Source organism: Chiloscyllium plagiosum, chromosome 4 (assembly GCF_004010195.1).
Source record: "Chiloscyllium plagiosum isolate BGI_BamShark_2017 chromosome 4, ASM401019v2, whole genome shotgun sequence".
Classification (NCBI taxonomy): Eukaryota; Metazoa; Chordata; class Chondrichthyes; order Orectolobiformes; family Hemiscylliidae; genus Chiloscyllium; species Chiloscyllium plagiosum.
This window is the reverse complement of record NC_057713.1, coordinates 53,939,448-53,964,013: the sequence shown is the minus strand read 5'-3', so window position 1 is coordinate 53,964,013 and position 24,566 is coordinate 53,939,448. Positions and strand designations below refer to the sequence as shown.

The 24,566-nt window shown below is 38.9% G+C and overlaps 1 protein-coding gene across 4 annotated transcripts in view; it reads left to right on the top strand.

Annotated features, from left to right (window-relative positions):
• greb1l (GREB1 like retinoic acid receptor coactivator) overlaps window positions 1–24,566 on the top strand; it is a 348,765-nt gene that overhangs the window by 285,936 nt on the left and 38,263 nt on the right. For all 4 annotated transcript variants that reach the window (XM_043688240.1, XM_043688239.1, XM_043688237.1 and 1 more), the window contains 7 exons: window positions 174–354; window positions 2,914–3,103; window positions 8,620–8,753; window positions 10,519–10,858; window positions 15,951–16,066; window positions 17,039–17,283; window positions 20,802–21,358. In XM_043688240.1, the coding sequence (XP_043544175.1) occupies window positions 174–354; window positions 2,914–3,103; window positions 8,620–8,753; window positions 10,519–10,858; window positions 15,951–16,066; window positions 17,039–17,283; window positions 20,802–21,358 (1,763 nt within the window). The remainder of the gene's footprint in view (window positions 1–173; window positions 355–2,913; window positions 3,104–8,619; window positions 8,754–10,518; window positions 10,859–15,950; window positions 16,067–17,038; window positions 17,284–20,801; window positions 21,359–24,566) is intronic.

The following is a 24,566-nucleotide window of genomic DNA, read 5'->3' as shown; positions in this document are numbered from 1 at the left end:
ACAGACTGCAGAAGTGATCAATTTCTGGACATGGACATTTTCCCTTTGCATTTATATTCTGCAACAGAAAGAGTCACCCCAATAAATTTAGTTTTGATACCTAACAAATACAGATTCAGTGAAAAGTCCATATTTATCATTTAATACATAATATGTCTTTTATTTTTACACAGGAGTACTTGTGGACTTAGGTCTAGAGGAGGACACTGTAGCCTATCAAAGGGCTGAGAAATATATTATCCGGTTAGACCATGACATTCAGAATAAGTTTGAAGCTTTCATGAAAAAGGTCAAGCAGAACCCATACACACTCTTTGTTCTTATTCATGACAACTCTCATATTGATTTCACTAGGTAAGTTTACTGCAATTTTATTTTCATTTCTCCTTCTTCACAGTTCTCAGAATGTTGCAGGTCATTTAGGTATTTTTATAGTGTCCATTAATCACAGCCTGAGGCTAATGCTTGGCTGTGATGAAGTTTAAAGCCTGCTGTTTGATTTTGCATATTATCATTTCTCAACTAACCTTTTCCATGCTGATATGCTCTTCCACCATCCCAGGCTAACAACCAGAGTTCAATAAATGAGCACCTTGATGAAGCATGTCAGTGAACAGTTTGAACCTTGTTCTCTTAGAATCAAAGCATAGAATTTCTACACTGTGAAAGCAGGCCAATCGGCCCATCGGGTCCACACCATCCCTCCGAAGAACATGTCACCCAGACCCACTTCCCTACTCTATTCCTGTAAACCTGAATTTCCCATGGCTAATCCACCGAAACGACACACTTCTGGACATTATGGTCAGTTTAGCATCTAGCACTGATGCAGACACAGGGAGTATGTGCAAACTTTACATAGACAGTCACCCGAGGGTGGCCTTTTGGTCTGTTAAATCACATATTGTTTGTCCTGTTTTTAAAAATTTCTTCCCTCGGGTGACTATGTGAACCTCTACTATACCTGCTATCAATTAGAATTTCTCCATATGAGAAATGGGAAATAACTGTAAATTTCCAGAAAATTTTAAGATAAGTACCTACTAAATGGTATTTCTGATAAAGTTGTTAAATATTTATGCTCTTTAAATTGGTTGTAAAAGTTAAAACTCTTCTATAACTGTCTTCTTTTGCCTAATATATGCATGTCACTTGACGGTGCACATTGTAAGATGTATATTATTTTTCTACTGGTAAAATATCATATCTAATGTTTTGAATTTTTGGAAATCTTTTCTTATTATATAGAAACATTTGTTACAAAATCTTCAACTTAAGAGTTTATGCTTGGTTATCTGCTTTACGACCATGTAATGCATTTCCATCAAATGAGTAAAGCATTTCGATTTTTTAAAAAAGTTTATAGAATGTTATGGCTACACCTAAAAGACTTGGCCAAATATTAACAGGGGCAGGTTAGGCAGGCAGAGCTGTGAAGCCTTGGATATGAACCAATCAAGTTTTTGTGGGTTTCCTTCTTGACTGGTTCCCTACCGAGAAGATTGTCAGCCTTAGATTTGGGTTGGATAGAGAGGACTCGAGAGTGAGTCATAGGAACACGTGGGATCAATTCTGAACCAAGAATACAGTGGGCGGGAATCTGATTGTAGACCCTGAATAGAGTTCAATCCCTTGATCAGAGTTTTTATGAGAGTGCGAGAGTTTTGGGGGTGCTAGGTGTGGGGAAAGCATTCCACCTCTTGATCCATAAGCAGTGCTGCAAAGGTGCTTACCTTCTGCCCAGAGCTTTCCTTCCCTTCTTCAGCTGCCAAGTTTCTAAAGGCCTTAGAAAGCTACAAGTTTAACCTGTGAAATAACCAGAAGACTGCAGCCTCTTCAATGTCTTGAGGTTGCAAGCCTGCCCCTAGGTTGGCTGGCCAGTTTTGTTCTGTGTCCATTAAATCCAACAACAGGCTGAAGTAGGAGCATTTGTATAGGATTTGAGATTTTAGAACAAAAGCACAAGCCACTACATTTTTGGTGTTAAATTGAATCCTTAATATTTGACTGTGAAAGACCTGCTGGCTTTTCATTTAACATTGACTGCACAATCATTTTTTTTTTTGTTTACATTGTGTATGTCAGTCTGTAGCAGAGTTACAGGTCCATCAGGGTGTGAGAGGGTCATGTGTACAATCTCTAGGTTCCACATTGATTTTTACTATTAATAGTGGTCAGATAATAGTTCAATATTTTCTCATCAACCTGTTCAGAAATATTACATACTTCTAGAGCAGGTGTGACTTGAACCCAGGTGACCTGGCTCAGGGTAGGAACACTATCACCGCACACCAAGGGCCTCCCAGATCATAGTTCATCAACTTTAACAAATAACTATCAAATAATTTTAAATGAAGCAGTATTGGTAGAAGATGTGGCCAATGCAGGTCTCTTCTCTCTGTTGTTAGCATTTTACCCAGTGGACTGAGGGGATCCTTCTCATCTGGAAGTGACCCTACTACAGTCATCCTGCCCTCATGAGTGCCCCAACCCCGACTGGTGTCTACCTGACTGTACAGCAACTTTCTTGCATGGTATCCTGCCTGGTTGCCAGTCCCAGCAAAAGCCACACTCCTACAAGTCTTTATACAAGGAATCTGCTAATTATGTTTTAAACTTTCATCAAAGTAACTGTAACATCTTTGGAAAATGGTCTACATTTATCCCTTAACCAGTTAAGATAGATTATCTGGCCATTTATTTAATTGTTAGTTGTGAGATCTTGCTGAATTTAATTGGCTGTCATGTTTGTCTACAATAAAACACTTCAGAAGTATTCCATTGGTTATGAAACACTTTTGGATGCCCTGCAGTTGTGAAATATGCTATATAAATGCAAGTATCTTCTTCTTCCTGTACAACTATAAGTGAAATCCTTTCATGCAGTTTCATTTGAATCTTATGTTCCTTTAGTTTTTCAGGTTCTGCAACACATGGGGAATCCAGCCAGGTTCTGTCGGATAAGTTTATTAACTCACATGAGGCACTTGAGGCCTGCAATTTACTTGTATTGCAGGTCAGCTCCTTTCCCTTCACTTTACAGACACAACAATCCCGTGTCAACTTCCAAAATGAAGTGCACTGGGTACTGCCCAGCAATCCTGTAAGTTCACATTAAGTAATTCTTTATTTTTTGCTGATAAAGATATGCATTTGCCATTTGTAAGGAAGTATAAGTTTGTTGTATAAACATGCTTGGGCTATCCTAATTTGGAGGTCATAACATTGAGGAAATGCTCAGAGTGAAATCAACTATCAGCATGGGGGATTTGGATTCCCAATCCATGTAAAGATATTGGATGGTGTTAACTTTAAAGAGTGATATACATCGAAGAAAGTCTCATTTTTGAACTACACAGAGTGTTTTTCACTGCTAACAAATGACAATTGATTGTAGCATTTTACCAAAGTAAGCCATTTTCATATGAAATTCTCTAATTTCTGACCCAGTCTCTGGCTGTATGTTTGGAGATAGTTAATAATAAGATTTAGAGTATGGGCATAAACAGCCATTTGTGCCATTTCTCCTGAAGTTACAACGAAAATTCCAGAGAACTGCGTCGGAAATTCTGTGCCTTTATATCAACTTAGTAATCTTTAAATAAAACTATGGCAAAATCATGCAGAACATTACTTAATAATAGATTTATCATATAGATTCATATATATGTGAATTTTACCATTATTGTTGGCTTCAACAGAGGAAACTGGTAAAGAGTCCATTCTCAGTCTCTGAATGAAGGTTTTGTGGTGCAGTATGTAATGTCTGAGCCAGAACTTGGAGGCCAAGAAAAGTATAGTTGTAATGCAGCTAAATATAATGAGTACCAACCATTCCAACATCATTCTAACAGAAGCTGATAAAAGAAGAAATTTCTGGTCAACCATGTACTGAAAAGAATGTTGTAGTCCCTACAGTCATTATGCACAGTTCCAGACCACAGAATGCATGCAAAACTATGTATGCCTCAACACAACAACTCAGAATTACTGCATAAGTACTAACTCATATAAGCAGATATCTTTGATACTAGAGTTGCAGCAGTGTGTTTGAAGTAGGTTATTTGACAATCTAATCTGATTAACTTATTTTGTTTCTGTGGGATAAAAATGTTGACATTCATCATCTGTCAAGGACAATTTTCCTGAAATTTATTGTGGCTTCAACTGGTTTGGATAATTAACGTCAGTAATGCAAACTGTTACATGGTGCGGCAACAAACAATTATAACAAAGCTAAATGTTTTGAGAATTTGGTCATAGTTGATGTATGTATGGAAAAATACTTGCAAATAGTTATCAAAGTGATATGCTACTGACTACCTTTCGTCTAGCAAGTGATGGAAAACTGGTACTTTGTTAATTAGTTATTTGATCATGTTAAAATTATTGCATACAAAGTATATGATTCCAATCCTTGATATATTTTCAAGAGATTTTCATGGATAAAAATCTGTGAAGTATTATTTCCAGTAATGCATATATTAATTTTGGCTCCTTAGAAAAGCTGCAGTACAATTTTCTTGGCTTCTATTATAACCAGAGAAACCTGGCATAAACATTGGTAAACACTAAAGCTACTTTGCTCATGATCCTGTCAGTGATTTGTCTTTGTGCAAATCAAACCTTCAACAGTACTTCTCAATACATGAAGGAATTCCTTTAATAACTGAATTCTTGAGCCAAACATGGTCTCTTACTATTTCTTTATAATGAGAAGGCAAAACTTGGCTAAACACTGTGTTTTCATCACTTGGTGAAATCTTTAGGTACCCAAATGCCCAAATATGTAATGCAGAAAAAAATGCATCTGAAAGAATGACCTCACATTCCTGAAAATGACATCAAGGGTCACAACCTAAAAAGTTAATTTATTATTATTCTTTCAGCTCATGATGAACCTGCTAACCACCTGTCATATTTTCAATTTTTATATCAGATTATTTTTTACAGCTTGCTCTAAGAGTGAGACAACGAACACATTCTCTGCATTTAGAGATTGGGCTCTTAAATTGAATTGAGGATTATTATAATGGATTCTCCCTCTTTAGAACATAGAACAATACAGCGCAGAACAGGCCTTTCGGCCCTCAATGTTGCGCTGACTATGTTGTGAACTATTCTCAGCTCATCCCCCTACACTATCCCAAAATCATCCATGTGATTATCTAAGGATTGTTTAAATCTCCCTAATGTGGCTGAGTTGGCTACATTAGCAGGTAGTACATTCCACCCCCTTAACACTTTCTGCGTAAAGAACCTGCCTCTGACATCTGTCTTAAATCTATCACCCCTCAATTTGTAGTTATGCCCCCTTGTACACACTGACGTCATCATCCGAGGAAAAAGACTTTCACTGTCTACCCTATCTAATCCTCTGATCATCTTGTATGTCTCTATCAAACCCCTCTTAGCCTTCTTCTTGCCAATGAGAACAGATTTAAGTCTCTCAGCCTTTCCTCATAAGACCTTCCCTCCAGACCAGGCAACATCTTGGTAAATCTCCTATGCACCTTTTCCAATGCTTCCACATTCTTCCCGAAATATGGGGACCAGAACTGTACACAATATTCCAAGTGTGGCCACACCAGCGTTTTGTATAGTTGCAGCATGATATTGTGGCTCTGGAACTCAGTCCCTCTACGAATGAAACCTAACACACCGTATTCCTTCTTAACAGCACTATCCACCTGAGTGGCAACTTTTAGGGATCTGTGTACATGGACTCCAAGATCCCTCTGCACATCCACACTACCAAGAATAACTTGATGGATGAGTACTCAGCAAGGGAAATCCAAAACAGTTTATAGTCTATATTGATCATGTCTCATGTCTGACATCAGACCAAATCTTGATTTGTACAAACAATTGCAAATTTTGCATATGAAGTCAGTTTTGGAAGGATGGATGAAGTCAGTGGATTTGCGCTGTATTTGTTTGGGGCAGCACGGTGGCTCAGTGGTTAGCACTGCTGCCTCACAGCACCAGGGTCGCAGGTTCCATTCCAGCCTTGGGTGACTGTGTGGAGTTTGCACATTCTCCCCGTGTCTGCATGGGTTTCCTCCGAGTGCTCCGGTTTCCTCCCACAGTCCAAAGATGTGCACGCTAAATTGCCCATAGTTAGGTGCAATAGTCAGAGGGAAATGGGTCTGGGTGGGTTATTCTTCAGAGGGTCGGTGTGGACTGGTTGGGCCGAAGGGCCTGTTTCCGCATTGTAAGGAATCTAAAAAGAAGCATTTGATTCTTTTTTCCTTCCTTTATCATAATGAAACATTCTAAGGCATTCTACAGGCATATCTTAAGACAATGAGATATTAGGTCAAATAAAAACCAAAAAAACTGTGGATGCTATAAATCAGAAACAAAATCAGGAAGTGCTAGAAAAGCTCAGGAGGTCTGGCAGCATCCGTGGAGAAAAATCAAATGTTTCGGGTGGAGTGACACAGAGGTCTTTATTTTTGTTTCTGATTTACAGATGCTGCCTACTACTGAGATATTAAGTCAGATAACTAAAAGATTGGTCAATGAGGTAAATTTTAAGGAGTATCTTAAAAGAAGAAAGTGAGATAAAAAGGCAGAGAGGTATAGAGAGCAGATTCCAGAGATTGGATGCTAAGTAACTAAAGAAATATTCGCCAATGGTGTACTAATTATAATTACTTTTGAAGTTTGTTGATGTTGTTACAGAGTCAAGCATAAACTTAGGTTGAGATATGCTGCCTCGTGTAATCATTTTTCATCAAGTACCTTAGCTAGCGAATGCTACAAGCTATTTGACTACAGAGGACAGTATGGTTCATCCTGATTTTGATTCTTGAACTATTTAGGTACACTTAATGACAGCATGGGTCACTGGATGATGACCAGGGATTGAAGTGGGGTCAAATTTTAACCTTCACTAGAGGCTGAGAGTTGAACCCTGGTACCTTTGTTGTTTGATGAATACCAATAGACTGAAAGTATTTACACATTGAATTTTTTGAGATATTCACCTCCATCATTGCTTTAAAATTCAAAAAGCGTAACATATGTGATTACTGAAAAGTTTTACACTTTTATATAAATGAGCATTTGTAGGTTAAGGTGTTTCATTTATGCATTTTTTAAAAAGTGCTTACTTCAGTTTTGAACTAGGCAAAAAGTGACTAGATGGTCATGCTATTTATAACATCAAAAACTTGGCAGATGGAATAAAATATGGGGAAAATATGTACTTTAGCAGGAAGAAGAGCTGAATATCACTTAATTGGTGAAAGACTGCGGAAAGCGGCAACACAGAGATTTGGGGGGTCAGAGTGCATGAATCAGAAAAGGCTAGCATCCAGGTTTATTGGATAATAGGGGAGACAAATGGAACATTGGCCTTTAACTTAGCGGGAATTGAATATAACAATGAAACGGTGGTGGTGGTGGGGTGGAGAGGCTTCTGCTAAGATTACAATGCACCAGTCAGACCACAGCTGGAATACTGTGAACTGTTTTGATCCCCTTATTTTTAGAAAGATATACTGACACTGGAGGTAATGCAGAGATGTTCACTAGGTTAATTCTGATTATGGAGGAATTTTCTTATGAGGAGTGTTTGAGTAGGTTGGGCCTGTACTCATTGGAGTTTAAATGAATGAGAGATCTTAGTAAAACATGTAAAACTCTTAGGAACTTGACAGGACATTTGTGGAGAGGTTATTTCCACCTGCAGGAGAACTTAGGACCAGAAGGCATAATCTCAGAGTAAGGAGTTGCACACTTAAGATAGAAATGAGGAATTTCTTCTCTGGTGGTAGTTAATCTGTGGAATTCTTTTACCACAGAAGGCTTGAAGGCTATGTTGTAAGTATATTCAAGGCTGAGACTATAAATCATCCAATTTTTAATCATTAAGGGAATCAAGGGTTATGAGAAAAAAGCAGGGAAGTGGAGTTGAGGATTATCAGATAAACTAAGATCCTATTGAATGTAAAAGCAGACCAGATGGCCAAAAGGCCTATTTCTGCACTTGTGTCTTATGGTAACTAGTCGTATGATTTCTTAAAATTGAATTCTAAATCATTTTAAAACTTTTTGTACTGTTAACCATGCATGCTTTCATGTTTGCTTCCAAATCCAACAGACCAATGGGCAAAGCTGTATTTGACCAACAGAATGCAACAGCTTTTTAAATCAAAACATTTTACTGTTCTTTGTCATTTTTGTATACCAGAATTCTTGCCAAGTTTCTGATACCAGGAATTCCAATAAGATCACAGATCGAATGTTCTCTCCAGATTACTTTCAGCTCAAAAGATTGAAATCCAAATGTCTAGTATTTGCAAGTCTGTTTAATTAATTACAATTGATAAGTTTTGTTTTGAATATCAAAACCATTTGAGCCATTACTTAGTGTTGCACTTATACTTGTGAGCCACAGAGAATTTCCAGACACATGTTTCAGTATTTTCAATTAATGTATTGAAATTTTACACTCTGAAGGATGAGGGTTAAGTTCTTAATTTTCCAGTGGTAAAAACTGATTTGGATTGTACAGCTCATAACAAACCTTTGGGAAGATCTGGCAGACCCACTTTCCAAGCTACATCCTCTGTCTAATTCTGTTGTATTTTTCCCTCAATTTTTGCTCAGGAGGAGATCAACAATGAGGAAATGGTGTATTTTGGTTTGTCTGATTACAGTAAATCCTTACGGTGGGGAATCACGAGCCCTATCCTAAGATGTGATGAGGCATTTGAAAGAATGGTGACTACTTTAATGGAAAGGTAAATAGTTTGTTAATAAAAAGTTATCTTAATTCATTATAAATTATTCTTCATCCTCAGGTCTACATATTCTTGAAATCTATGTTCATACAAAAGTGGATGCTCAGCATCATCCCAGAATGTTGTCAGTTCTTCCCTTCCTGAACTTGTTCCTAATTGGCTTGCTATCAGTACATACTGGGTAGTATCTAAGATTTAGGTTTTTTCCTTTCTGTTGAAGTGGATACATCTGTTTTTCCGGCTTCAAATTGTAGGTTCATCAGGGCAAAAATCAAGCAGTTTTGCAGCCATCCTAAATTGCTCAACACTGTTGCAGTTTTGTTTTTTTTTAAAAAATCAACTCTTATGCTATTCAAGAACTGCAAGTTTCTGATTAATCCCACATGAAAGCTGAAGATAAACATGTCATGATTTGCTAAAGTCAGTCACCAGGGAAAGCTATTAAAAATGAGTTATCCTGGCTAATGGCCTCTGCAAATTCCAACACATTTACCTAGCAGTCGCCAGTAATAGCATAACCTATGCATTAGGAATTTCCAGTGTTATCACAGGCAGTTTCTATCTTATTCATTAATAGTGGACATGATTTCAGATTCTACTATATCAGATTTTGAATACAGTGGTCCGTTTTGGATTAATATCAGGAGAAGAATGGCCAAGAAAGCTACCAGATAGTCCTGATTCACTGATCAGGAAACTTCACACCTTTAGATGATGTGGCCAACAACATAACCTGAGGTTTACTTTGCAAGGTTGCATCATGATTCTTTCAAGGCAACTTAAATGCTGTTTACTGAAGTTGCTCAAATCTTAGTACTTTAAAAACAAATTGACTATTTGTGATTAAATAACGACCAAGAGCTTCCGTTGACATACCTCAGTACTTTGGGCGCCAACATGACTTCTGTTGTTTTTTGCTGTGAAGTTCTGAAAATAGAGCAGCAGTATTTCTCAGGAAATTTCAGGCAAATGCTTGTCATTATCAAATTAGAAGCCATTTCTTGCTTTTTGCTGAATTTGTCCTTCTATTTCAGTATAAGAACAGTTGCTTTCTCTCTTGCTTGAATAAAGTATTTTACCTATTATGTTATTGTTATCACCCAATAGTTAAATATTTGCAATTTCATACATAGTTACATTTGGCCATATTTGGTTTAATTAATAAATAGTAAATTAACTCCATTTGGTGGAAATCTGTAGAGAGACAACAGCAGGAAATAACCTTTTTTGTGTTAATGCAGTGCAGTGCTGCAAAATCACTCCACAATAATGTACAAAGTTAAAAATCACACAATACCAGGTTATAGTCCAACAGGTTTATTTGGAAGCATTAGCTTTCGGAGCGCCGCTCCTTCATCAGGTGGTTGTGCCACAACCACCTGATGAAGGAGCGGCGCTCCGAAAGCTAATGTGTTTCCAAATAAACCTGTTGGACTATAACCTGGTATTGTGTGATTTTTAACTTTGTACACCCCAGTCCAACACCAGCACCTCTAAATCACAATAATGTACTTCATGTTGCAGACGAAAGTATCGAGTATGCACACTGGAATTCCTTCACTATATATTTTACATTTTCAAGGAAGCCAAACGAAATAACTAATGCAATGTTCAAAAAAGGGTTTAAAAATTTGTTTTAGTTCATTATGGATTTACCTTGTTAATTCTTATTAAATTGAACCCCTGCTTATGTTTACGTTAGATTCATCTTAAGTGTTTTAATTACATTAATTCTGGGAATTCTGATGATATTTCTCTCTTTCAGGTATCCCAGATTGCATAGCATGGTGATTCGATGCTACTTGCTTATTCAGCAGTATGCTGAAGCAATGATGGCTGTAACATCGATGAATTTACTGAGAGAACACACTACTCCTGAGACTCTGAGTATTATGGATGATTTGATCAGTTGTCCTGGGAAAGACAAGATTGGACGTGGACATATGCTCTTGATACGAGTACCATCCATGCAACTAGCAATGCTTGCCAAAGAACGACTCCAAGATGTTCGTGATAAACTTGGTCTGCAGTATCGATTTGAAGTACTTCTGGGCAACCCTGCCGCAGAACTCAGTGTCGCCAAGCACTTTGTTACACGAATGAAGGTGGGAATTTTTTTAAGAAATTCTGAAGATAGAAAGAAAACAAACTTTCTAGTACTGTATAAATATAAATATCAAGCATCATATGTGGCTGCAACTTCCTTCTGAAAACTTTGTATGAATTGTGCAGTTGCAGATTAATCCATCTCATCTGTGCAATGAGGTAAGCACAAACACAAGTAGGGCCTTGTATCATCACTTCATCTCTAATCCCCTGTGGTACTCAAGCAAATATGTCATGACCTCTACCCTCACTACACCGTATCTTACCTTCTGTAAACTGCAATCGCCTCTTGGCTCAGGTAATTGACTAGTTCCCATTTGAAAATCTGCAAGCAAGCCAAATGACATTTCTATAGTCTGTTTGAAAGTGCAATCATTCTCTATCATAAGAAATATTTCTTAACACATAACCTAACTTGTTGTTCTCTCTTCTCGTGACATTTATTTGCAGATAAAGATTTTAGGAAGGTTATATGCATCAGTTGTAGGCCTGCTGGACAGGCATATCCATGACCAGCAGATTCTTCCACAATGAATGCAAGTGGATTTGTAGTTGCTGCTGGGGATAATTGGATCTATCTTTTTCGGTTTATCTTTCCAGCTAGTTCTTTACTCAGTCTCAAAGGTATTTGTAGCCTTTCCATATAGCATCTCAAGGCATGGCCTCTGCTTCCCACTGGCAGTGTTTGTTGCAATTACAGAGAAGGACTTCTTCAGGGAGCCCTTAGAACATTTGCATGAGACACCTCTTCCTTTTACCAGTCATCATCTCGATATAACATGACCATTGATAGGCAGTTGTTGCCATCCAAGTTATTCATCAGTCCGGGAGAGTGGACTTGAACACTGGTGATATTGGCTGCTTCCAAGTCATTAATATTTGCAGTGCTGTCTTGCCAGTGGATCGTACAGAGGCAGCACTGACAATGCTTGGTGGTCAGTATTTTTCTTAGAAGGCAGGCTGATGTAGGACTTCAATTTTCTTTAAACTGATTTTTAGTCTAAAGAGTTATAGTGCTGCAGGGAAATGTATCGGTTCTTTTTACAGGTCTGGCAGAAGTTCATGGGAGACTTTTTTGTCTATTTCTGTGTGAACCTAAAGGTACCTGAGGTTGAAAAAGCCTTCCATCAGTCCAGAGGTTATGTAAACATTTTCCTTAAGGTCTTCCATCGCTTCTTTGAGTATAGGAGTTGGGAAGTCATGCTGAGGTTGTACAGGATATTGGTGAGTCCTTTTCTCCAAGATATTATTAAGCTTGAGAGAGTTCAGAAGAGATTTACCAGGATGTTGCCAGCTGTGGAAGCATTGAGTTGTCAAGAGAGCCTAGATGGGCTGGGAGTTTTTTCACTGGAGCATAAGAGGTTGAGAGGTGACTTTACAGAGGTTTATAAAATAATGAGAAGTATAGATAGGGCTAATGGTAGGTTCTTTTCACTAGGTGGGGAATTTCAAGACTATGGAGCATATTTTTTATGGGGGGAGAGGAAAGAGATTTAAAAAAGACACAAGGGTCAAATTTTGTACACAGAGGGTAGTTCACATGTGGAATGAACTTCCTAAGGATGTGATGGATGCTGACACAGTTACACAGTTAATAGACATTTCGATAAATACGTGAATAAAAAAGGCTTGGAGAGATATGGACTGGGAGCAGGCAAGTAGGGTTAGTTTAGTTTGGGATTATGTTCAGCATGTACTGGTTGGACCAAAGGGTCTGTTTCTGTGCTGCATGATTCTATGTTGAAGTACACAGTGAATAATGCCTTAGTGTCAATGCCCTTCAGGAATTTTTGATTTGGTATGCTATCCAAAAGAGAGATTTCATGCCGCCACTTAAATTCACTACACAATGGTATTATTTCCACAAGTGCAATCCACTAATCATTGTGGATGTTTCTAAGTTTTCGTTGAAGAGTATTGTATGCTTGACAGTCAGCTGTGTTTTTCTCTTGGCTGACCAGCTGTGCTGGGTGCACCTGACAAGTTGACTTTTTTTAATGCTTACAACTCTTGAATTTCCTTACCATGTTCATCAAACACTTCCTGTTGATCTTGGTGCCGAATCCAGTGACCTCATTGGAACCATCTCATCCTGTGGCTTTGATATGTTCTTAGAGTCCTTCTGGAATGGAATCAATAATGAAATCAGGATAACAAAAGCAAAATGCTACAGATGCTGAAAATTTCTGCAATAGTAAGAGATCCTTGTTGACCGTAGCAAGCAAACTGGGTGGTGGGTAATTGAGCATTAGTTGAGCCCTTCCAATTCAGGAGCAAGCAGTGTTGTCCCATAAAAGGTGGCTTGGTCACTCAGGGTGCCACTCGGTGATGATGCTGTCTCAAAATCCTCATTGCATTGATCCATACCCTGAGCTGTCTGCAGGATTGGAACTACTGCTGCTAGTGCCATCTCACTTACTTTTTCCACTGTTTTCCCATCACTCCAAGACTTGCTTCTTTTGCAGTTGAGGTAGTCTATATTGTTTTGCCTGCACAAAGGGGTTTTAAGGTGGTTTACAATTTGTGCTGACTGTTGCTATCCTTTAAAATTGGAGCTGATGTTGTGAGGCCCAGCAAACTAGGGCATTTTCACATTATAGGTTTGAATTCAAATTTTCCCTCTCCTAGGTTGTTTGCCAACCAAGGTTTGAAGGAGCCCTGATTCCTTTGGTATTCTATCTTGAGGTGGAAAACCAATAACCATAATCCAAGGAAAATGGTGTGTCACACATTTGGTCCTGAATTTGTCAGTCATTTTGTTGGGTTGGAATCCTTGCATTCTGGCTTCTGTCTTTGTCAAGGAAGACATCTGCCCAACTGGTGTCATGCTCATTGTTACTCCCTTCACTAGAGTGGCGCTTGTAGCTAGCTCGGACAGTTGCGTGTAGGTGAGGACCAGTAATAGCAGTCAATCCATTGAGTAGGATGTACTTGACCGAAAGTACTTCCTCTGTCTGAATACCCCATATATCCTAACTCTTAGTTGAGTTTTTGTTTTCCCAGTTTTCCCTTTCCTATTCACCTCAAAAAACTGATTCAGATTAACCTACAGAATTTCTTCATTTTTAAAAATCTTAGTTAACCTTCCATGCATTTCTCTGAAGACATAGAAGTCCCTGATACTAAAACTCTGCAAAAGCAGCAATATTTTCTAAAATTCTCCCATTGATACCAACACTGTTGTCACAAAAAGAAGCACAAGGCTTTATCAGAACCCAAACTCAAGATGCAAAATCTACTGTATAGAGGTTAGAGGATAAAAAGTAAGTTTCTTATCATTATAAGAATTGAGCATTCAACCACATTCAATGATTTATTATTCCAAAGCTTGCATCTCCATTCTCTGTTAATTATTTTTGTGAAGAGGAGCCTCATGGTATTAGTTCTGAATTTGTATTTGTTTTTTATTTGAATCTCAATCCTACTCTCACAACTTAGGTTCGCCAGGACAGGGCAATGTAATAATAGAATTCCACATTCAGCTTTCTTCTGGTGTATGGTAGTTAGACTTGTTTATTATTGTCGTCATCAGGAATCACAGTATGTTTCAACTACATTTTCAGCTAAACTACATTTTCAACTAGTTAGACATGGATTAGCTAGATGTTTAAAGAATATATGTTACTCTTGCATTTGACATGTATCTAGTACTTGTCCATATGAAAATTGAAGTGTTATTATTCTGCTCATGTATATATTTTGTATCAAAAGGTTTTGAACTACATCCTCAGAATCAACTGTCCCTCCTAGTTTTGTATTTTCTGCACACATAATCAGCTTGCATTTATTTCTGGACCAATGTCCTTGATGGAAATTGGAAGCAGTATTCATATGAATTGTCAGTATTACTCCATGCTACATCACTTAGTGCTTCAGACATGGAGCTAACAGGAGAGATGAGAAACTTTTGTCTTTACTTATGAAGCTACCTTGCATATTTAGGATTTGGAGATGTCGGTGTTGGACTGGATTAGACAAAGTTGAAAATCACACAACATCAGGTTATAGTCCAGCAGGTTTATTTCGAGGCTCTAGCTTTTGGAGTGCTGCTTCTTCAGCAGGTGGTTGTGGAGCAGAATAATTTGACATTGAATTTATAGCAACAGGATTGCAGTGTCATTGGAATGTAATATTAAACAAATTTAGCTTGACTTTTTCATCTTTTAGAGTGATCATGTTGGTTTCGGTTCCTTCCTATGTAAATCCCAGAACTTTATTAAAGTTGCATTCTCAAGATAACTTTTAACAATAGGTGCCATCTCAGCTCAGATAATGCATTGAAGGTGTAAAGTTAAAGTCTGCCTGTGTCCCAATGTTAGGTCAAACTGATTCTATTTGTAAAGTGGGATTTACAGAATTTTACATGGATTTATGCCATTTTTAACAAAATAAAATGTAATTCTGCAAGTACAAATGCACCCCACAAACCTACCTGTGTTTGCGTGCAGGGGAGACCGAATGAGTGTGTGCATGTGTGTGTCTGTAAGAGACTGTGTGCATAAATGTGAGTATAATGGGGCATAAGTCTGTGATAGGGTGTGAGTGTGTGTGTGGTGCAGTGGGGTCACCAGTAGTGCTACATGAATCTGGGGTCCCGGTTGAGTACTGAACTTGGCTATCAGCCTCTGCTCAGCCACTTTGCGTTGTTACCTGTTCCAAAGTCCGCTTTGGAGGATGGTCACCCGTAGGTCCAAGGCCGAATGTCCCGGACTGCTGAAGTGTTCCCTGACTGGGAGGAAACACTCCTGGTTGGTGATTGTTGTGCGGTGTCCATTCATCCATTGCCACAGCCTCTGCTTGGTCTGGTGTATCACCTGGTGTTGTGTGATTTTTAACTTTGCATGTTTAGTATTTACAGCACAACAGCCGCTCATTTGACTGTCAGGATGCTAGCTGGGTTTACGTTTCATATGAACCTTCTCACACCCTTGTTCAACTAACCCATAACATATCTTCGTATTTCATTTTTTTTCATGTATTTACGACTACCCCTTGATTGCATTTATGTTTTCATTTCAGCCTACTCAAGTTGCACTTTCAGATCATTCTCTGGAGGTTTCTTCTGAATTTTCCTTTTGCTTTCATTTGCAGGTATGGAGAGGGTGTGAACAGGAGGAATGGATCCCTCATACCTATCAGGATTTGGAAGGTCTCCCATGCATCGTCATTTTAACTGGTAAAGATCCACTTGGAGAATCATTTCCAAGGTAAAACATTTTTTAAAACATTCATGTGAATTTTTAAACAGAGCTTGCAGCATGTCCCAAACGTTAATCCTTGTCTAATATTAATAATGTAAGAATATCAATGCATGTTTTATTATGCAATCAATTTGAGTTCTGGCATCATTAACTAGGAAGTACAGGATATCTTTCCATTAGCTGTAAAGCAGTAACCTAATTGAGGGATTCAGATTATTCCATCCTCATAATTTATCTTTGCAATCTGTAAATGTGGAAACCATTGTCAATTTAGTAAACTATATTGGGTTAAAATTATTACACACCCTCTAGCAACAGTCTTCTTCAATTTTTCTTTCCTCAATATCTCTCCTACCTTTGAAAATATTAAGTGTTGTTTAGATTTACAGCAAACTTCGTTTTAACTGGCACTCTTGATAAACCAGCAAGAATTATATGCCTCAAATATTCCAATGTCTGAGTATTTATGCTGTAAATAAAGTATAACAGTGATATGTATACTCCCTGTATTATACTTCACTTACTGTTTTAGAAGGTGTGTTGATGTTTCTTACATAGACTTTATGAGGGATGTGGATGTCTTGAAGCTTTGCTTGGTCAGGGTTTACTGTGGTTATGCAAACCACTTAATTATCTGGAATATTTGATTAACTGGCACATTCTAGTTCCACAAGCCAGTTAATAAAAAGTTTGCTGTAGTCCATTTGAAGCTTACAAAATTCAAGTACCTCTTCCGATTGATTAGCCCTAGCGGTGATTGTCAGCAGACTGTTTTATCTTGGAGAACATTTTAGCTAAGTCATAATCTGCCATCATATGTATGCGTGTGTGCATGCACGCACATACACTCTCAGGTGTCATATATTTTAGGCTTGCTTTATTGATGTGCAATCTCACAAAACATGCACACCATAATGTAGGACATGAAAGATAGTTCTTATTTGATAATTTGTGCCTTACTTCAATCTTTTTATGAAGGTCCATGAAGTACTGTGATCTTAGGTTAATTGACTCCAGCTACCTCACACGCACAAGTCTTGAGCAAGAAGTAGGCCTCGCTTGTGGCTACATTTCTAAGAGTGCTGTCAGAGAAACCATTGCAGTTCTGGAACAAACTGAGAAGGAGCAGGAGAAGGTTCTTATCAGTGAGAATGAATCTGATGAATTACAGATTGACCTAGAGAGGCCACAAAGTAACAGCAGTGCAATCACTGGAACCTCAGGTTAGTATACCCTGAGATTATCATGTCTACAGGTTTGGCTTGTATTATGTTGCCATACATTTCCAGGCTTCTAGGTTTGAATATTACAGGCCCTCTGGAGATGGGATGGAAAGTGGCAGGGATGGCAAAATAGTTAAAACAGGTATTAGGATATTTCCAGAAATGGGGTGTAATAATGTCATTGGACTAGTAATCTCGAAAACCAGGCTAATGCTCTGGGAACATGGCTTCACACTCGACCACAGCAGTTGGCGCACTAAATTCAATTAATCTGGAATTGAAAGATAGTCTCAGTAAAGGTGAACATGAAACCATTAGTGATTGTCATAATGACCCACCTGGTTCTCTAATGTCCTGTAGGGAAGGAAATCTGCCATGCTTAGTCAGGTCTCGCCTACATGTAATGCCAAACAATGTGGTTGACTCTTACCTGTCCTCTGAAATGGCTTAGCAAGCCATTCAGTTCAAGGTGCAAATAGAAGTGGGAAACAACTGTTGACCTTTCAAGTGATGCCCACATCCCATATAAGGACAACAAATGGCAGTGTATTGGACACCTACTGACAAGAGTTAGGCCCCCAATTATTCTAATTAGTTGTCCAAGTAACAGCTATGTTAACATGATGCTGGAATTTTACCCAAGTCAGCTTGGTCCCTCTGCTGCCAAGTGAACAGTGAAGCTGTCAAGTGGTTCCCAGTTAAATCCCAGGCTGCTTTCTTTCTGCCTCTGGATGGTTTACCCAGTAATAATGGCTAGTCCTGTGGCTCCATTACTGTTGCTAATGGGTTCACTCTTCCTGGCACCAGGTCCATCCTGCCTGGACCAAGGAGAGGCTTCACCATTTCCCTGCATCGTCTACAGCAACCATCTTAATGGTAGTGTTGCCAGTCCTCTGACTGGCCCAGCAGCTCTAAATGACTGCTCACTGTCCTCAAGTAGACAGTGGTTCTGGTGGAAACCTCTTTATTTAAAAATACCTTCCATCCCAAGCTAGTGTCCTACCATTTGCCCACATGGGCTTGGGACAGACTTTCTCAAATAGTGAGGAGAGAACATGGTTTTTTTTGTAGAAATCTAGGCCTACATGTTGATGTATTTTGTAATTGTTTATTATTAATGTCTTTTCTTAAGTTGTATTTTTCGAAGTTTAATGTGTTTATCAGTTATTCTGTTTCCTTGTGAACATTTCTTAATGTAGCAAATACAAAAACATAAAAAAGTACAAGCCTTCAGAAAGATTACTGTAGTGATCGCTAAAAGATGGAGAGAGAGAGATGGAGGAAAGTGATAGAGAACTTGAAGTGATCCAATGATATTAATGAAAATGTTAGGAAAGAGACTAAAATCATAGTGATAATGATATAACTAAGGAATCACAGAGTCACAGGGCAAGTATAGAAGAAAGAATATGCAAGATACAGTGACAGAAGACATATAGTTCCAATAATTAAAACTTACAGTAGCGTGGATGAGAAAGCAAGAAAGGAAACCTCCAAGAGATCATTGGAATAAGATACGTTGAGGATAACAAGATCATTGAAGCTAAAGGAAAATGAACTTCAGAGTATGCAAATTTAAGTTGTTTTACTTCCAATTTATCAAGCTAAATAGATATATGCTTCTCAATGAACTAGAGTAAATCTTCCCAATATCAGAGGAAGAGAAAAAGAAAAGCAAGAGAGCTGAGATTGTAAGAAGGCTTCTTTCTCCATTACGTTGTCTTAGAATCGTACAGCACAGAAACAGTCCAACCACTTCATGCCAACCATAATCCCAAACTAAACTAGTCAAATTAAACTCCATTTGCCACTCTTCAGCGCATTGATCCAACTGATTCAGATCTCTTTGTAATATTAGATAACCTTCTTCACTGTCCACTATACCAACAAACTTGGTGTCATCCGCGAACTTATTAGCCATGCTTTCCATATTCTCATCTAAATCTATCTCTATCCAATTTCTCCCTTGCCTTTCCTTGCCTTTCCTTATCACCTCTCCAAATTAATTTTGTCTATAAGACTGAGACCCAAATCATTTTGCTTTGCTTATATTATCATTAAATTGCTGATCACACAGATTTTCTTAATCCCCAATCTTCACACAATTGGCATTCTTTCTTTCACCTCTACTCTTCCTGAAACATATCGACCATACCTGATTATCAGGAGAACTACCACCCAGTCACCACTGTTTCTTTTCTAACATCCGTTAAATGCTGGTGTCTTCCAAACCTGTTCACATCTTTTCCCCAATTCACTGATTGAATATGTCCAATCAACATTCAACTCCCATCACAGCGCTAAAATAGTCCCAGTCACACAAGTAATCTTACTTGTCTGTCTTAACCTCATGCAGTTATTGACATGTTTAATTTATTCTGTCTTTCTCCAATGATTCAACTCAGTGGGATTCACTGTGACTTAGTCTAATTCTTGTCAATCCAGTCACAACCAGAACATATTTAGCAAAGGCTAATTTTCCTTGCTGTATATTGTTATCTCCAGCTCTTCCCCTATCCTCCCCCTCGTCATCTGGACACTGTTGTTTGGCGACATCATCTGCAGACCTGTGGTTAACTTTTTAAATGTGTGCTGAAGAGTTCAGCCTCTTCACTAGCTGCCCCATTTTCTCCTCCTAAGGGTCAGACTAATTCCCTGACATGCATTTCTGGTTAAGCTACAAATTTGTCCAATTAACATGGAGAAGACCAAATTCATTGTCGTTGGCCTTCATCACAAACTTGGCATCCTTGACACTGATTTTATCTTCCCCTCAGCCACTGACTACAACTAAACCAAATTATTCAAAACCTTAGCTTCCAAACTTCTGACCCCATAGTGACTCCATCACTAAGACATTCTCTATGTCTTTCTCTATAACATTGCCAGACTCTATCTCTCCCTTTTGTAGATCTCACACTGAGTGCCTCAGCATGCATTTGTGCCTCCAGACTCAAGTATTTTGAATTCTCCACCTACATCAAGTGTAGCTCACTTATCATCTCTGCATATGCTGAATTACTTTGGCTTAGTCCTCTAAGCCTTCATTTTTGTGTGAAGATTCCTTCATAATTTTGACTACCCTATCTATATATTCTCCTTCAACCACATCGTGCTGCAAACTAAATTCTCCATGCCTCTGATTATTATCATAACTTCAGGCGCCATTGCTCCTAAACCTCTTAACTTCCCAAGATCCTTCTTGAAGATCCTTCTTAAACTATACTTCTGACCAAGATTTTAAGGTGCTGCTCCTGCAATCTTCTCCTTTTCTCTTGAGTCCATTTTTTTTTCAATTAAATAAAAACAAGATTTTTATAAGACAGAATTAAGACGTAGAAGTAATTGATAAAAGGTGACTGAGGAAACTTACTCGGTCTTGAAAAATACAATGGGCTGTTCAGAACTGTCTCCAGCTGCCCAAAGGAAATCAGACTTTTTCGTTATATGAAACTTGAGTGGAGCAATTTCACTAGGTGTTGTCATTTTTAAAGTTAACTTTTGTTTGGCTTCAATAGGTTCCATAGCAGATAATGGAGTGACCATCTCTAGTGCTCTGGACTCAACACAAAAACCTGTTTCATCACTGAGCTTTCAGAATATTGTAAACAACTCCAGTGATGAAGGCACTTCAGCACATACCTCAACCAGTGTAGGCAGCGAGGGCTGCAAACAGGAGTGTGACTCAGAAGGGAAAGAAACTGCAAGCAGTACAGTCTCAAAATCATCCATATCGTCTGTGAATTCTCGCCAATCTATTATACTTAATAAAGACTTCAGGACTCCACACCTCATTTTTCAACGCACTGTAATTTTATCAAAACCAGTATATCATCTTCTCGTCTCCTCAAAAAACGAACACTTATGCTCCGCCAATTTGTTGCCCCATGCTGATATGGCTTGGACAAGCTCACTGAGATCACCCTTTCATAAAGACTTGAGCAGTGAAGAACAATCACTTTACTACAGACAATGGACAATTCCCAGGCAACATCATGCAGACTTTAGCAATAAAAATGAAGGAGGTTCTGGAAATTCCCATCAGCGACGGTTATTATTGGTGGGACCACCACAGGTAATTCTCAGTATTTAAACTCCTCATGCTTGTAATATTAAAATAAATTTGTTTAATAATATTACACATAGGGTAAATGGTGATATATTGTTCTTGACTAACAAGAGAATCAAATAGTAATGGGGATAGACAGGAAAGTGGAGCTGAAGCCACAGTCAGATCACCCATGATCTTACTAAATTGCAGAACAGAACAAGAGGCCAGAATGCCTACTCCTGTCCTAATTCATATGTTCTATTAGTAAGATCAACCAAAAAGGCTCACTACCAATGAGATGTGTTATTGTTGTTCCCTACCATGATTGCAGCATTTCATTTTAATTCTCATCCAAATAAAATACAAAGGTATATAGCCAAAAGCCATTTAGAGAATGTCTGGAATTCTCTTTCTGTTGATACAGTTCGCAAATAGCATCATTATGAATGTTTGAATGAGCTTCAAAACTCACTAATGGATTAGTTCAGCCTGAGTACGGTGATAGTGGAATGTTTGCTTTGATTGATTAATTTCTTTGAGGTTGTAATAAGTTACTCTTTTTTTGAACTTCCTTTCAATATCTGCATACTTATATGGAAATGCTTAAGAGATGTGAAATAAGATGAACCTACTTTTATCAAAATATTATTGCTCTATTTGATTGACTTTTACAGCCTTGTAAGAGTCTATAAAAGATTTCTGAATAGATGTTATTTTAAGTGCATTTCAAGACTTGCTGTTGTTATATGACTCATTAATTTTACAGTGTATACTCGCTTAGTTGCCATGAAGGATGTAGGGGTGTATGCAAGGAGCATGAAGGTCATGCATGGAATGGACGTGGCATTAAGGGGTGATCCTAACAGCCTTTAAATCAATTAAGTTGCAGAGAACCGAGGCGGGTCTTGGTATTTGCCCACTTCTGCACTATCTTCAGAGATGGCAGACTTCCTGGAATAAAAGTATGATAAGTAGGGGAAGGAGAAAAGGACAAATGTCTGCTGAGTTAGAAACTTTCACTGTGATGGATCATAGTAACCATGATTTTCATTTTTACTCTCCACCAAACCTAGTACAAAAAAAATCACCAAATATGTCATCTTGAGAAACAGATACCTGGTCTTCTGTACCTCACATGTGACATGATGCAGCTGAAGTGAAGCCTGGCTGTTGTATGTGGTGACCAATGGCTTGAGATGACTTTGGTTACCTGAAGCTTAAAAAGCCCAGGGGGATGCAGGTACACCCTTTTAGATTTCAGATATTGGAAGCACTAGGATCATTGAGAGAAAGAGCTTTGGAGTGGCTGTCTACCCTCACATCACTTCAGGAGAGGACCCCAAGAGAAGCAGCTGAAGCTCTTTCTCTATATCAGTGTGTGATTAAGGCACCTCCATAATAACCATGTGCAGTAGCCTCTGATTGCTCTGCAGGTTCACCAGGTCTCCATAGAGAAAGCAAATTGCTCACCCACATGAGATTTGGCAGAACCTATGACTTCCTGCATACTTGTGCATGTTAATGCAATGTCTGTGGCAGCTTTATCAGCTGTTCCCCTGCCTTTTACTGCATCTCCAGGAGATCTTGTGAGGTCAGTACCAGAAGCATGTCATTAGCATAGGGTTTAGCATGGGCGAAAGCTTCATCAGTTCTCCAAATGTCAGGTCCCACAACTGACACAGCCTCCATTAACCACTCAGCATGTCTGTGATATGTTCACCAGAGAGTGACCCTGATTCTCATCATGATCATCTTCTACTGAAGGGACCGTAGCTGTGCTGGTGGAGGGTATTGTTGTAAGATACGAAAATCTGAAGTTTCAAAGCCCTCCAGCCCTGGACTACATGGCTAATGGATAATGGAACAGGCTAACCTTCTGGCATGCATTGGAGAACACAAAAAATTAGATTTACATTATTCGCAATCATTCTCTGCTCAAATCTCTTTTACCACCAGTGGTTGACACCAGGCTCATGGTCTTCTCACTGCCTTGTCTCTGCATATTAGCGTCACCATGCACAACTGCCCAGCTGCCCTACTCTCTGACTAATTTTAGCGCCTCCTTCTTTGCTGGTATGAGAGATCTAGTGTCAAGAACTCTTGACCTGACTTTGTATGTTCTCTGGTGCTGTATATATCACCTACTGCAGCAGACAAATGTGTACAATGGGTCTCAGCTCAACCCAACCCACTTATGAACCCTCCTCTGACTGATAATGGAGCTTTCCAGGAGGTTGGGAGAGAGCGGGGCACCATTTTCCTACCCTGAGTCAGGCACATTGATGCCGATCACAGGTGAGGTCAGTAGTTGACTGAGGCTGGAGGTCTCGTCAATGGGTTGGATTCCTCTCAGACTCTGCAACACGAATGAAGCTGGCTTGTAGGTGCTGCAGGCATGGTCAGGTAGCACTTAAAAAGTGGCCCCAGACTTCCAACCCTGTAATCTTGCTGGGGTTCAGTAAGCTCCTACCTGTGCCCAAGCATTACATTTCCATTGTATTTACTGATTGATTTTCACGTATTCACAATGAATCAGCTATCTTCCAGAAAGATGTGCTGTCCATTCCCAGGTCTGTGATTGGAATCTGCACCAAAATTATTATACTGCACCCTTCTTATAATTACCAATTACTAAAAGCGTATAGAAAAGTAAATCCAAGGGTTTAACTTTACAAGGAGTATCAAGACCTCCAGATTGGGATGGATCCTGACCCTGCACTTAACAGCAGCAGGCCCACCTTGCTGATGTTACCACCAGCAACATCCAAATTAGCTGCCCGTGGACTTGCCATTCAATTAGGAATGATGCATTGATTTCTGGTACTGTTTACCTTATCAAGGGGGTAGGCAGCCTCTCTGCATCAGGCCCCACCATTGATAAAATACCCAGGATCACAGGAGGGTCGGCATTGTACAGACTTTGCATCATCCTTCCCACTTTCTATAGGCTGGTAAAATCCTGACCCAATTGTTTAGGTGAATCCTAAGTGTATATGATTTTGGGGCCAGCACGGTGTCTCAGTGGTTAGTACTGCTGCCTCACAGCACTAGGGACCTAGGTTCGATACCAGCCTAGGGCTACTGTCTGTGTAGAGTTTGCACGTTCTCCCTGTGTCTGCGTGGGTTTCCTCCAGTTTCCTCCCACATTCTAAAAGATGTGCAGGTTAAGTGAATTGGCCATACTAAATTGCCCATAATATTAGGTGCATTAGTCAGGGGAAATGAGTCTGGG